This window comes from Pempheris klunzingeri, chromosome 3 (assembly GCF_042242105.1).
Source record: "Pempheris klunzingeri isolate RE-2024b chromosome 3, fPemKlu1.hap1, whole genome shotgun sequence".
NCBI classification, from domain to species: domain Eukaryota; kingdom Metazoa; phylum Chordata; class Actinopteri; order Acropomatiformes; family Pempheridae; genus Pempheris; species Pempheris klunzingeri.
The window spans coordinates 28,179,322-28,192,963 of record NC_092014.1 but is presented as its reverse complement, the minus strand read 5'-3'; the positions used below and the strand labels follow the sequence as shown (position 1 = coordinate 28,192,963).

The window sequence follows — 13,642 nt, the reverse complement described above, 5'->3', positions numbered from 1 at the left end:
TTGTCATAACTGCTACCTTCATTTAAAAGGACACCATTGTTTTGTCTGCAGTAGAAAGAGCTTATAGTAGCACTAAAGTTATTTAATGAAAAATGGAATTGGACATTTGGATTCCTGGTGGAATCAAGACACAGCATGAAAGTCTGAAAGTGTGTTTACTGATTATTTGATATATTCACATTTCACTACAGAAGAAAACCCTGAACAAGGTGTACCAGCACCCCTCTGATCTTAGATGTATATTTCTATATGCAAATTATGCAAAATGCACTTTTTTTTAATGTATTTCCAGCCTAAATATGCCTCCCCAGTGTGTCTAGAGACCCTCAAAGTCTGAGAAAACACCATCCCCTCCCTGCTCCTCCTGCTCCATCTTCCAGTAAATGTGCATGAAAACGCTCCATTCAGATTTGGCCCCAAGCGTGACGTCACACGCAGGGATCTGTGAGCCATGTGATCTCCTTCAGCCCCTCAGCAGGCTGGTGGCTCCTCCCATTGAAAACCTGAATCCACCTCGCTGTCCTCCATTGCTATGTGGCCAACGCTGCTCTGTTGGCGACTCAACGAAAAACCCGCTGGGGTCAGAAAAGCATTTTCCTCATTGACCATCACTGTAATCTGTAACACTCTGGACAGGACATCTCCAGCTATAACTGCACCAACTACTAATCTTAGTATTTTACACTTCTAAGCCACAGAGGTTTAACCTTTGTCAAACTTTTCCAAGGCCCAGAAAATTCATATTTTTTTTTAATGACGTCACTGCAGTGGTACGAACCATCCACCTGTCTGGCTGGGCCAGAAGTTTGATGGCTTATTCAGTGGGCCACATAAACGTAAGGATTTTATGTTCTATGCAACATAAAATTTAACAGAAATAGTTCATCATCTTTGGAAACATGTTTGTGCGTATAAAGCTTAGCCCAGCTACACACAATGACTGGAAACAGGCAAACAACTAGGCTTGAGAATCAAAAGCTCTCCAATGAATGCAGTTTGTTACCTTGGCACAGAGCTGAGCCGTCTGTTTCCCTGATTCCAGTCTTTGTGTATGGACAGTGGACGAGGCTGGGCTGGATGACGGCGTCTGTGTGTGTGTGTGTGTGTGTGTGCGTGAGAAAAGTATCCTCTCCATCTTCTTGGACACAAGTCGTCAGTCTGACTGGCGACACTGGAAGGACATAAACAAGGTGGCTTCCTGCTCTTCTCAGCTTTTATTTTATGTGCGCGTTAACCTGCTCGCCCCCCATCACTTTGCTCTTTTACCAGTTACTCCCCCCTCATTGTCTTGCCCCCCTCCTTCATTCCTTCCAATCCTTTCCCTGATCCCACTCCTATTCTCTGTTTCTGTTCCCAAGCTGCATCCTCCTCCTTTTCCTCCTCTTCTGTTACCTACTCTGCCTTGCTTTTCCCCTCCGTTTTTCAAGGTTATAACAGTGCAGATCGTTAGAGAACACACTTAACAGTTACAGGGCTAATAGTTCTAGGAAAAATAATTAATAACATTTTTACCACTTCCTGGTTCTCATCCAATGGCAGTCCATTACTGACTTGTCGTGAGTGACTGCCGTTCGGTGTTCAGAGAGCGTAGATGGCATTAGACTGAAGGCAGCTATGATTGAATCAGTGTGAAACATTATCTCCTGGATGTGGTTTGTGGTGTGTGTTTGGATGTAGAGACTGATAGATGTGGCTAGCTAGTAGCTTTTTATCCAAGGATGTATGAGGTCTGCTCCACTCACTGTGGTCAACCTGTGATATGATGGATTTAATGCAGTTTCAATGATCAATTATTTATTGTAGAACTGATTAACCACATCAACAGTCCAGGGAAGACACCATCACTAGTTGCACAAAAGGCAAAGGAAAAACACACGAAACACACTCTCCCTGCAACTGTTAGTTTGCCCTCAGTAGGTGTGGGCCCCCGTCATCCCAGGCGTTAGACGTGGGCCGACGTTTGTCCGTGTCACCTGGAACAATATAGAAGCTGTTACAGATCACTGTTGGTAGGTGTGGTATCTGCTGTATGATGTGACAGCACTCTGGTTAAAGAGGAGTTAGCTTTAGGGCAACACCACCGTTTGGCTTTAAGTAAGGTGTTAAGGTTAGGGGAGCTTTGTCGCCACGGTGACAGTAGCAAACATGCGGTTAAGGTTTGGCAACGATTGTGGTCATGGGAAAAAGAACGAAAGAAAGCTGACTGTCGGTTGGAAACAGGTAATTATCTTCCAAAACCGATCCAGCACCATGGACGGGGACGACAGTCATGAACGAACAACTGTCTATTTTCTCCACCTGCTTCAGTTTTGAGGTTTTTAATGTTCAGTCCACTTTAGTGCCAGCATCACGAAGAACTCTGTCGTTGGTAATGACAAATCTGATATGCTGAACTGTTTTAACGAGTATTTTCAGGCTCTCTGGTTGATTCATCCTGTGAAACCCTGTCCTGATGTTCTCATGAACGGTAGCCCTCCTTTTAACTCTTTGCCTTTTACTGCACAGGAAGCACATAAATATTTCACAGGAGATTGATGGACAGAACTTTTTGCAGTCACAGGACTTTTACATGTTGTCTGTAACAAATGTTCGCACAGAGAGTGGGAAAAGGGCCTTTAGGTATTGTTGGACTTTGGCTCATACTACCTTACTTTGTCTATGTGAGAGCCTCGTCCTGCGTGTTCGTTTGATGGAGCAATAGGAGAAGATATTTAGGCTTCAATCAGTTTTATTGAAGAATACAGCAAAAGCAATACAGCATGCAGAGCTCTGGGCCGATCTACGCTTCCCTGACAAGCAACAAGGTGTCTCTCCCTGACCCAGTGTTTTATAATACAAATAAAATGCAGATATGGGCGTTCCCGTCGTCTGATTGGCTACTGCTGGGCGTGGTTCCAATGTCGTTGGTGACACCCCGATTCCTCGTAGTACCTAAACTCCCCAATCCTTGCCAACATCCCGGGCGTAACCTGAAACTCAGCGATTAGGGAGACAAACATCCTATCTTTGCACCACACACGTTACATATTTTGATTAAGCCTGCACAGTTTATCATTCCTTCGTCCAAATAAGGAGCTGTTCTGCACTGAGACCTTCAGTTACATCCTATGGTTCCTGTTTTCTTTCATAACACTGAGAGCATGCACAATGTATTCTCTCAGACTCAGTTACCCCCCCCCCCCCCCCCCTGCTCCAGTACTTCTTCCATTATGCAGCTACTCAACTTATAACTATTATAAATGCATCTTATAAAAGAATAAAGATTAACCTGTGAGCGGTATTAAAAATGAGTCAAGTGATTAAGGATAACATAACACAGTAAATAAGTGCACAGTATTATAGTATATTATATAGTTTTAAAACTCCATGTCCTGATTTCTTTTAATGCTTTGTAATTTATGCCTAGCTTGTACTAAACCTTGGTCTTTGGTCTGCTAGCTTTATTTCTTTTGCTGCTTCCTGTTGAAAACTCTTTGAAATTTTGTTTTTTTTTATCTCAATGGGACCTATCCTGGTTATATAGAGGTTAAAACATTTAAAAACATTTTTAATTTAGGCTTGTTGTGTTCAGGTAGGTTTCCCTGTGACTCTGTTGTCACTTAAGTCCAAAACAGTGGTTACACTTACTGATTAAAGTAAAGAATTATATAGCTTTGGTTGGAATAGGAATCATGTTTGTCGTGAAGTTTACACTGTGAAATTAAAAAGCAAATGCTGCAAGTCAAAAAACAGATATGAAATAGATACATCTCTAATTAAAAAAATGAAAAATGAATACATAAAATATACAAAGAATATGTCAATTATGTCTGTTTAAAAGGAAAGAGCCGTACAGTTTGTGCAGGAATGTGAAAAATATGAACCATGGAACATACAAATGGCTGAATTTGTCCTGATTCAGTAAATATTCCCATCACAAAACATTTGCTGTAGTTTTTTTTTTTTTGCTCCCTTGACCGTAAAAACCCCCACTTCAGCATGAATGCCCATGGTGCTGTGAGAAGATGAGGGAGGGGAAGTTTGAGGAGTCATTTAGATAATGGAGGGGGGAACCCGAGAAGGCAAAGAAGAAAGAGAGGGGAGAGTAGCTGAAGAGAGAGATAAGGACAGAGAGAGAGAGAGAGGAAGCTGCTTACTTGTTGACCAGTTGGTCATCGTGATGCATGAGGTCTGAAGTAACAGGGAGGAACATCAGCTCTGAACATTACTGTCACTGGCAGGACATTCTCGCACGGATTCCTCAGCTGGGTTTTTCAAAGACAACTCGACCTTTTCCAACGAAGAGGAGATAAAGCTCCTGGATGTCTGGATACTGCTCTCAGTTTTGGACCTGAAATATCAATAATTTTTCTTTTCTTTCTCACTACTAAATAATTATGAAGATGTCAGCCACATTGTGATCTGCTACACGCACACACACACACACACACACACACACACACACACACACACACACACACACACACACACTAGCAGCTGCGCCATTTGGAGTTCAGTTTCAGCCTTAATATCCACAGTCCACACATAGTGGGATTTTAGTTTTCTAAAAAAAGTCATATCACCCACAGAAAACACAGTGAAACGGTTTTCTTTTGTATTTACTCTCTCTCACACACACACACACACACACACACACACACACACACACACACACACACTGCTGGGATGTGGTCTTGTATAACAGACTTCTTCACCTATGAAACCACCAAGTCGGTGGTGGTGAAGAGCTGGACCATAGGCATCATCAACCGTGTCGTCCAACTCATCATCATCACTTACTTCATTGGGTAAGTATTTCATTTTGTCGTTATAAAGATTTACATCACAAAAATGTTTGCCCATGGAATGTCATGGATGATATAAGGGTTATTAAATCACACACACATCCTGATTGATTGACTACTCGTTCCTAAGTAAATACTGCAGTGGTGATAAAAGGAAGCTATAATGTGTTTAAAGCTAAAATGACACATTATCATATTGTCATATTATACTATCATAAAGGATTTCATCATAGTTGTAATTACGCCACTGTGATTTATTCAAATATGTCATACATTAATGCAAAACTAACTAACTAATTCAGATTTAACTCAGTCTCTCCCTGTACGTTTTCCCACAAAATGTGATTGTATTTTTGTCCACAACACGTTTGTCTTGCAATGTGGAGTTGTGCAGTATTGACGCAGCATGTGGAGAGCAAAGATCATTGCTGTTTATCTCCCTCCCAACCATTCCTCACCGATCACCTCCTCACGTAGTTTATGAGTTCTCGGTATCAAGGTATGGTTATTCAGCCCTGTAACCGAAGGTCTGCCACACAAATCTGAGCATCAGCATGTACACAACACCAGCAAACTTCTCATGCTAACAAACGCTAGTGTTTTGTGGTTAAAGCAATGTTTTAATGTGTCTGTCAGCTTGATTTCAGCTAATTGTCAGATTTTGTATTATTTATGGTGTGTGTGTGTGTGTGTGTGTGTGTGTGTGTGTGCTTCAGGTGGGTGTTTGTCTATGAGAAGGCCTACCAGGTGAGAGACACAGCTATTGAATCCTCGGTGATGACCAAGGTCAAAGGTTTTGGAGTGTACAATGACAAGGTCATGGATGTTGCAGACTACGTCACTCCTGCACAGGTGGGACGGACGGATGGCTGGATGGACAGACACGTGACTGACAGTAGACAGAGACAGAGTTGGTGATGCGCCATGTGTGTGTTTTCTGCAGGGAGCTTCGGTCTTCTGCATCATCACCAAACTGATCACTACAGAGAACCAAGTCCAAGGATACTGTCCTGAGGTCAGCTACTGTCACTGCCTTTACTGCGACACTCCCACCACTGCTGTGGCCTCACAGTTGTTATCACAGTTATTATATAACTACTGTGCTTGACTTGAACTCGTTACTACTACTCATAATAAATATAAAATTTCTTCTAAAACTGACTCATTAACAGAGGAGTGTAGCAATGCAAGGTGTGAATGTAAAGCACCTCAGATAGGAATGAAGAACACAAACTATGCTGCCGAAGGGAGACGATGAATGATGAATTTACAGGACATAATCTGCTTATCTCCTGTTCCATTGTCTGAGGCCGGATGGCACGCCATCATGCAAAGTATAGCACTGTAGAAAACATCAGGTCAGGTATGAGAGGCATGTTAAGGCACATACAATAAGAGAGCCAGTGCTTTACAAAGCTTCTAAAGATACCACTCATGGACCTGTCCTGCCTCACTGGCTAAACTCCTGCCCATGTATCGACTGCTCTCAGCATGTGGGAACAGGCTGGTGTTCTTCACTGTTGTGTCCGTTAATGTGATCATTTCTGGGTGTAACTGAAAGAAACTAATCCATATCTGTTGATTTGTATCAAGATCCCTCTCACTCTATGTCATTACCTAAGTGCTTAGTTTAAATGCTTTGTCAGGTCATGTCATGTCAAGTTTTCAGGTCAGACTGCAGCCCGTCTGTTTCATACATATCAGTTACGACAGGCTCAGCCGCTGCTTACGCTAAGATACAAATGTGTGCATCAGTGTTATTTTATGTGTAACTGACACTGACACTCATTAATGATGTGACCTGTGCTGCTGCTGCTGCTGTCATTGACCAAGGTGCCGTTATTTTTGGTGACTGCTGAGGAAAGCTCCTTGTGTGGTGACAGTATGCTGGGCGCTCGGTGGCATCAAGAGACACACCAGTGGGCACATTCATCATAACTCTGTCTGTCCACTGTCTTTGAACATTATGTTTTTCCCCTTCATTTACTTTTCATACAATGTTCCTGTTTGTAGATGGAGCTGGGCCAACCCCCCAGATTGTCATGAGGGTCCCATTTTTCAGTGCCCTCTTCAGCTCCTGTCCACCAAATTTCACATTTCAGTACCAGATTACTTTATAAATGGAAAAATGGTTAGAAATAAGATTAATTACCCTGATTAGGTTTAGCCTCCTGCTTTAGGCTCTGAAGTCTGGAGGCAAGTATACTGATACCAACCAGACTTATTCATCATTGACTATGATAATCAACCTGGTTTTTCATCTATTAACTTCTGACTTTGGCTGCAGAACTTTTTAAAAAGCATTTCCTGCTGGTGAGGAGTGATGACCACGACCCCCACGGTGGGTGATGTCACAGAAGTCCTGCTGTGACACCGACACCGAATCTCACTCCAAACTAAATTGAAAAGTTTACAATGTTTAGATAGATTTACGTTTTTTCACACATTGTAATCTTGAATAATACAACATGTCTTCCATATTCAGCTGAATGTTTGTATATCTGCAGTATATTGATAATGTGTGTGTGTGTGTCTTACCCAGAGTGAGAAGAAGTATATTTGTACCGAGGACAGCAGCTGCACGAAGCACCTCAACAAGCCAGGAAGTTATGGTGAGATCCTCTGTCTGTCTCTTTTTCTTTTCTTGTCATGCATATTTCACAGTATAAGATGAAATCAATTACAGAATTATTACTACTGTTACATTATTGCATATAAGTTTAATCAATACTGCAGAAGTGGTAATTACTTCTGTACATAAAATGCATTTCTGCTTTTGTAGTTTGCATAAAAGCTTTTCTTTTCCTGGCCAGGAATTCTCACAGGAAAATGTGTTTCTTTCAACGACACCATCAAGATGTGTGAGATAAAAGGATGGTGTCCTGCCGAGATCGACACCATCAAGACGTAAGGCGATACTCTGCATGTGATAGAGACCTTTTTACAAGCCTTTGCTATTACGGTTCTGAACTGAATGAAGAATGTTGACCTGAAACTACGGTGGCTGGGAGGTGCAAAACAATTTTACAATATGAGAAACACTTTTACAAAGCTGGAGACAAATTTACATTTTAGAAAACATTTTTACAAATCAGAAAACAAAATGACATTGCCATAACACATTTACAAGTCCTGAGACAAATTTACATTTGAGAAAACAAATTTACAAGACGTGAAACACTTTTACAAGCGTCCGAAACAAATTTACAAGTAACTTTTTCAACCGGAAAGGGAATGTACCGCGTTAATCGGCTTATATGTTCGCCACAAAACGGGCAAAAGACCGCTTGACTGCCGTCCATCGTGTTGGTACATTCCCTTTCCGGTTGAAAAAGTTACTTGCGGCCGAAACAAATTTACAACTAGCTTTTTCAACCGGAAAGGGAATGTACCAACTGTCAAGTAGAACCGGAAGTGATAAGGAGTTCATGGCGACCCACGATGGACGGCAGTCAAGCGGTCTTTTGCCCGTTTTGTGGCGAACTTATGAGCCGATTAACGCGGTACATTCCCTTGCCGCTTGTAAAACTGTTTCGTCACTTGTAAATTTGTTTCGGTGTTTGTAAAAGTGTTTCACGTCTTGTAAATTTGTTTTCTCAAATGTAAATTTGTCTCAGGGCTTGTAAATGTGTTATGGCAATGTAATTTTGTTTTCTGATTTGTAAAAATGTTTTCTAAAATGTAAATTTGTCTCCAGCTTTGTAAAAGTGTTTCTCGTATTGTAAAATTGTTTTGCACCTCCCGGCCACCGTATGAAACATTGAGAGATTCGATGATAAAAGTCATGTCATGTTTTCAGTTCAGACATGTCACTACGTTGTGGCAGTGCGCTCTTTAAAGGGTCACTAACCTCTGGTTATGTCAGCTCATGCTGGTTGGATCAGCTTTTGAGATATCTGTCATTGCAGTGGAGGTGAACACGGGTAGAAATCGAAGTCTTGCCACACCACGGAGAAAATTGTGTTCTGGCTCTGTGACAGTCAAGAAAATTAACAATGTGCCACGCAATGCTTTTTGTATGTCTTTCTGTCTTCTCTCTTCTCCACATGTTCCTCTCTTCCTCTCTCTCTCAGTACACCAATGATGGAGGTGGAGAATTTCACCATTTTCATTAAGAATAGCATCCGCTTCCCAACCTTCAACTACACCAAGTACGACAATCATCATTTTAGAGATGCTGATGATGCTGATGACACTGATAATGAAGTCTAACATTTTGACTCAATCACATGTCCGTATGTGTGCAGAGGGAACTTCCTTCCAACCATCACTGACAATTACATCAAAAAATGTAACTTTGACATGGTCAACAACACCTACTGCCCCATCTTCAGAGTAGGAGACGTGGTCCGCTACGCGCAGCAGAACTTCACCAAACTGGCAGACAAGGTAGAGTCAAAAGGTGTTTTTAAGGGTTTTGAGCCAAGTCTGAGCTGTGTCTGTAAAAGGAAACTGCCAGTCAAGGCAGATGATTTTTTTGGTTTATCAGAACTGCCAATTACAAGGATACATTTTCCCCTCAAAGCTGTGTCAACAGTTTTTATGGAAATGAAATCTGATCATTCCTAACAACCATGCAAAGAGTGTGGGTGCTGCCTCTGGCTCTCTTATCTAGGATGGTTGTGGGGTTTTACCAGGGTACCACTTGAGACTTGTCATGTGCCCATGTGTGCAAGGGTCCACGTGGATGCAGACGTCCGTGTGCAACCCAAACTTTGGGAGTATGTGGACTCTGTGTAGTAAGCATGCTGACTGTGCATGCTCCAGATAACATAAGAGATACATTATGAAGGGGGAGTTGTGCAAATGTGTGCTACCATTGCACACATTTATTTAACTCAGCTTTTAATGAATACAGAGGCAGCCAAATTATATTGAATCCCTGGCAAGAAATTGCACGTTTGGGAGAAATTTTGATATTCAGAATTGGCTCTTCTATCTGATGATCAATCTGATTTTGATGTCAAGTCAAAGTGTGGCTGGACTGAAATACAGCCATTCACATAGCTCTCTCTCTTTTGAAAATTCTGTTAGGGAGGAGTAATTGGAATAAAGATCGGCTGGATCTGTGATCTGGACAAGTCAGACGACCAGTGTAATCCCTCATACTCATTCACCCGACTGGATGCCATGTCACAGAAGAACGCCGTGTCACCAGGCTACAATTTCAGGTATGTACATGTGGTTGGACTCTATCTATCTATCTATCTATCTATCTATCTATCTATCTATCTATCTATCTATCTATCTATCTATCTATCTATCTATCTATCTATCTATCTATCTATCTATCCGTCTATCTATCTTTACAGACCTTTTCTTTAATATCAGACCCGTGCTTCTGTAACCCCAACATCAGCAGTATTTTATCATCTGCACATTGATCCATAATCTTAAATGTTTTTGTCTTTAATATAAAAATGCTGAGATTTGTCTGGTTGCACAGGTTTGCCAAATACTATAAGACGGAGAATGGGACGGACTACCGCACTCTGGTTAAAGCTTATGCTATTAGGTTTGATGTTCTGGTCAATGGGAACGTGAGTATATGTGTGTCAGAGTTTGTGTATCAGCTGCTCATTCCCAATCAGTATAACAAGCTTTAAATGAGTCCACGCAGAGGGAATTTGCATGCAAGAATATTGACACAGGGATATTGATCTGTACGCTGTCACTAAGGGTTCCTCTTTGAAAATACTAAAAGATTTTGTTGCATATGTTTTTTTTTAGTTACATTCCTATTGTTAGTGCTATAGTCACTGTTAGTACGTTGGTTGCTGTTTGTGGTCTCTCTCTAATTAAAGAGTTTGGTCTAGACCTGCTCTTTATGTAAAGCGTCTTGAGATAACACTGTTGTGAATTGGCGCTATATAAATAAAGATTGATTGATTGATTGACAAGACTTCTACATCGCTTTAAGCATCCTATGTACTACAGGTTTGAGGTTTTATATACAATACATCTACACGCAGTCTTGACAACGGTGCGACCTTACTGTTTGGTCGTTGGACACTGAAACGGTCATTGTCTTTAAAATAATTTTAAATAAAATGTATTATTATAATTTCAGGCTCGGATAAAATTGCTATGATCAGTGAAATCTGATTATTGGGTAACACTACATTAACATTTCTGGATAGCGGCCGAGGTCCGCCTGTGTGGAGTTATTTGTGAAATGGAAACTGTGTTGAGAGAGGCACCTACCTGTCACCTTTGGAGACAGTGATAGTAGAATTAAACTAATTGAAGAAGTAATTACTTGCACTCATGCATTTAGAAAGTGCTAGTGATGCCCAGGAGACTGAAACTTGCTGACAAAAGCACCGTTCTTCCATTGTAGGCAGGGAAGTTCAACATGATCCCTACGCTCATCAACATGGTGGCAGCCTTTACGTCAGTGGGAGTGGTGAGTTTAGCTGACACAACAGTGTGAACAGTTTTCTTCTCAGAACTGATAAATGCAGACAAAATAAAACTCTATTATGTCAAGTATAATTTGACTTAAATACATGCCACTGACACCAAGCTGTAAACTGTGTGGAGTTTTAAAACGTGAATAATTAGCTTTGAGGAGATTTGGGGCTGCTGATGGGCTCCGCAACAAAATCTTACAGTGAATCTTTACACTTTCATCTCTACTTGGGTGGTACTAAGTTCTTTACAAGTAATGGTGATTCTTCTTCTTCTATTATTATTAACGTATAGGGCACTGTGCTGTGTGACATCATACTGCTGAACTTCCTGAAAGGAGCGGAGCAGTACAAGGCCAAGAAATTTGAAGAGGTGAAATACCCAGTTTAACAGTTCACTTACGTAATTTGATCACAAATTTGTCATTAAATTAGATCAGTCACAGCGTTAGATATCACAAATACAGGGTTTGTTAACCCTTGAAGCTGCATTAATTATTTTTAGCCACTCAAAGTTTCTATGGTTAACTCGTTAGTCCAGCATTTATGCTCCTTTTAGCTCTGTTTTGGTCTCTGGATTGGTGCTGAGCAGGGAACAATGTGTTTATCAGAGCTTTTTCACTGAGAACAGCAGCCTGCAGCGCTACTTGATGAAAGCAGAGTTGCACTCCAGAAAACCAATGTTACAAGGTTCATATTACATTTAATGATTTCATCCATGGATCATATAAAGATAGTGAGTAGTGCAGCTTTAACTTTATCAACTGTAAAAGCGGTGTGGGTTCAAGCTTCTGAATAGGGTGAAGGGTGTATGTGTGGTAACATAATAAGCATCTCTCCCTCCCTCCCTCCCTCCCTCCCTCTGTCTCATGTAGGTGTCGGACAACCCGCTGGGGTCCCGGAACAATGGGCTGTACCGCTCACAGCTGTCACTCAGACATAATGAGACCATCAAGAGGTCCAGTGACTCAGGAGCGTTTTCTATTGAACATTACAGCTAAATGGACAGGAGCAACAACCAGTGGTCAGATGGTCAGGGAGCAGTGGACTGAGGAGGATAGACATGGGTGGATTCAAATATTATCAAGTTTATGCATTCAGGGCCCCGTATTTCTATAATACAGCACCTCACCTATATGGTTATGTCAGTGTCAAAAGAAAACCATCTTAAGGGCCTTGAATTGTTGCTATGTCACTCTTAAATTTTCCCAAACTGCTACAGATAATTACAAACTAAGTTAAAGAAAAAACAAAAGCATGAGTGCATGAGGAAGGAAACTTTCTTTTGTGTTTAAAAAAGTTCAAATTCAGCCTGAAAGATGTCGTGTTTGAGTTCTCTTTGCTGGTTTTGTACTTTGAATTGAAACTGCTGAAATGCACCACATAAAAAGTCTCTCTGATGAGAAAGCAGGAATAAACAAAACAACTTGCTTGGCCCTCTTTAGTATCTCCATTGTGGTTCCTACTCTGATTTACTCTCGATAATGGAGCTGGATTGTGGTTTGGTTTGACAAAAGCAGGCACTTTGTCTCTGATAACAAGCTGGATAAAGCCACAGCAGTGATCTCTAATGTATGTGTAATGTGCACGTGAGGGTCTGTATCACATAAGGACCAAATGGATTGCAATAAACTTTAGCAAAGATGCTGATGTTCCTGTCAGATTGATTGGGTTGTCCCGCACCATCATCAAGTCAGCATGACTTGATGATGCTCGCTCCTCATCCTGGGGATGCTTTGTCTTTGTGGTGAAGATTAAACCAACAGGACATTATCACGACCAGTTCCATATTCTTTTGCATGTCTCTTTGACTTTAGACTTTAGACTTTAGACTTTCTTTATTTGATCCCCCATAGGGGGAAATTTTCTTGTTACAGCAGCAACAATATAAACAGGGAGAGTGAAAAAAACAAAGCAATAGAAAAGACAAAAATAGCAAAAATAAATGTAAATATAAATATAAATATAAATATAAATATAAATATAAATATAAATATAAATATAAATATAAATATATGGTTGTGATGAAATGAAATAAATATTTACAACATTTCTACATTTAGATTGGAACATCCCCATTATATGCGATGCTCTCACCATTAAATACATAAAACTACTGTTGTGTTTCTATGGTATCATGAGAGTCCATACTGCCGTCTCTGGTCATTACTGTGTGGACTTTTTGCCTGTAGCCAGGAACAGGAATGAATTCAGTTCATTTCTTCCCAACAGATCAACAGCAAATATGATCAAATACCAATGAATGCAAATTCTACTCATGACCTCCACAACAACGTGGGAATGTAACTTAAAGTGAATGACACCATGCAATGGGCCTTTCTCAATCTGCGTTCTTGTCCGTACCAAGTACTGCTCCAATTCAAAGTCCGCATCAAGCCAAGTACGGTCCCAATGCCCGGATGTGATCTTGATCTAGATGCGTATTCA

At 40.9% G+C, this 13,642-nt stretch overlaps 1 protein-coding gene across 1 annotated transcript; it reads left to right on the top strand.

Moving 5' to 3' along the window:
- The first annotated feature begins 4,150 nt into the window (after window positions 1-4,150).
- On the top strand, window positions 4,151-12,844 carry p2rx3b (purinergic receptor P2X, ligand-gated ion channel, 3b). Its single transcript, XM_070827742.1, has 12 exons — window positions 4,151-4,787; window positions 5,501-5,636; window positions 5,728-5,799; window positions 7,327-7,396; window positions 7,598-7,691; window positions 8,858-8,935; window positions 9,032-9,173; window positions 9,819-9,955; window positions 10,231-10,324; window positions 11,125-11,190; window positions 11,490-11,567; window positions 12,070-12,844. Exons 1-12 carry the CDS (start codon window positions 4,666-4,668, stop codon window positions 12,193-12,195), a joined length of 1,215 nt encoding a protein of 404 aa, XP_070683843.1. The 5' UTR covers window positions 4,151-4,665; the 3' UTR covers window positions 12,196-12,844.
- The last annotated feature ends 798 nt before the right edge of the window (window positions 12,845-13,642 follow it).

What these genes read in the sequence shown, in the direction of transcription:
- p2rx3b (XM_070827742.1), top strand. Translation starts at nt 4,666, where the DNA reads ATGTGGTCTTGTATAACAGACTTCTTCACCTATGAAACCACCAAGTCG. An exon ending in TCCAAGGATACTGTCCTGAG is followed by an intron (nt 5,800 to 7,326) that starts GTCAGCTACTGT and finishes TGTCTTACCCAG; the next exon opens with AGTGAGAAGAAGTATATTTG. An exon ending in CCTTTACGTCAGTGGGAGTG is followed by an intron (nt 11,191 to 11,489) that starts GTGAGTTTAGCT and finishes ATTAACGTATAG; the next exon opens with GGCACTGTGCTGTGTGACAT.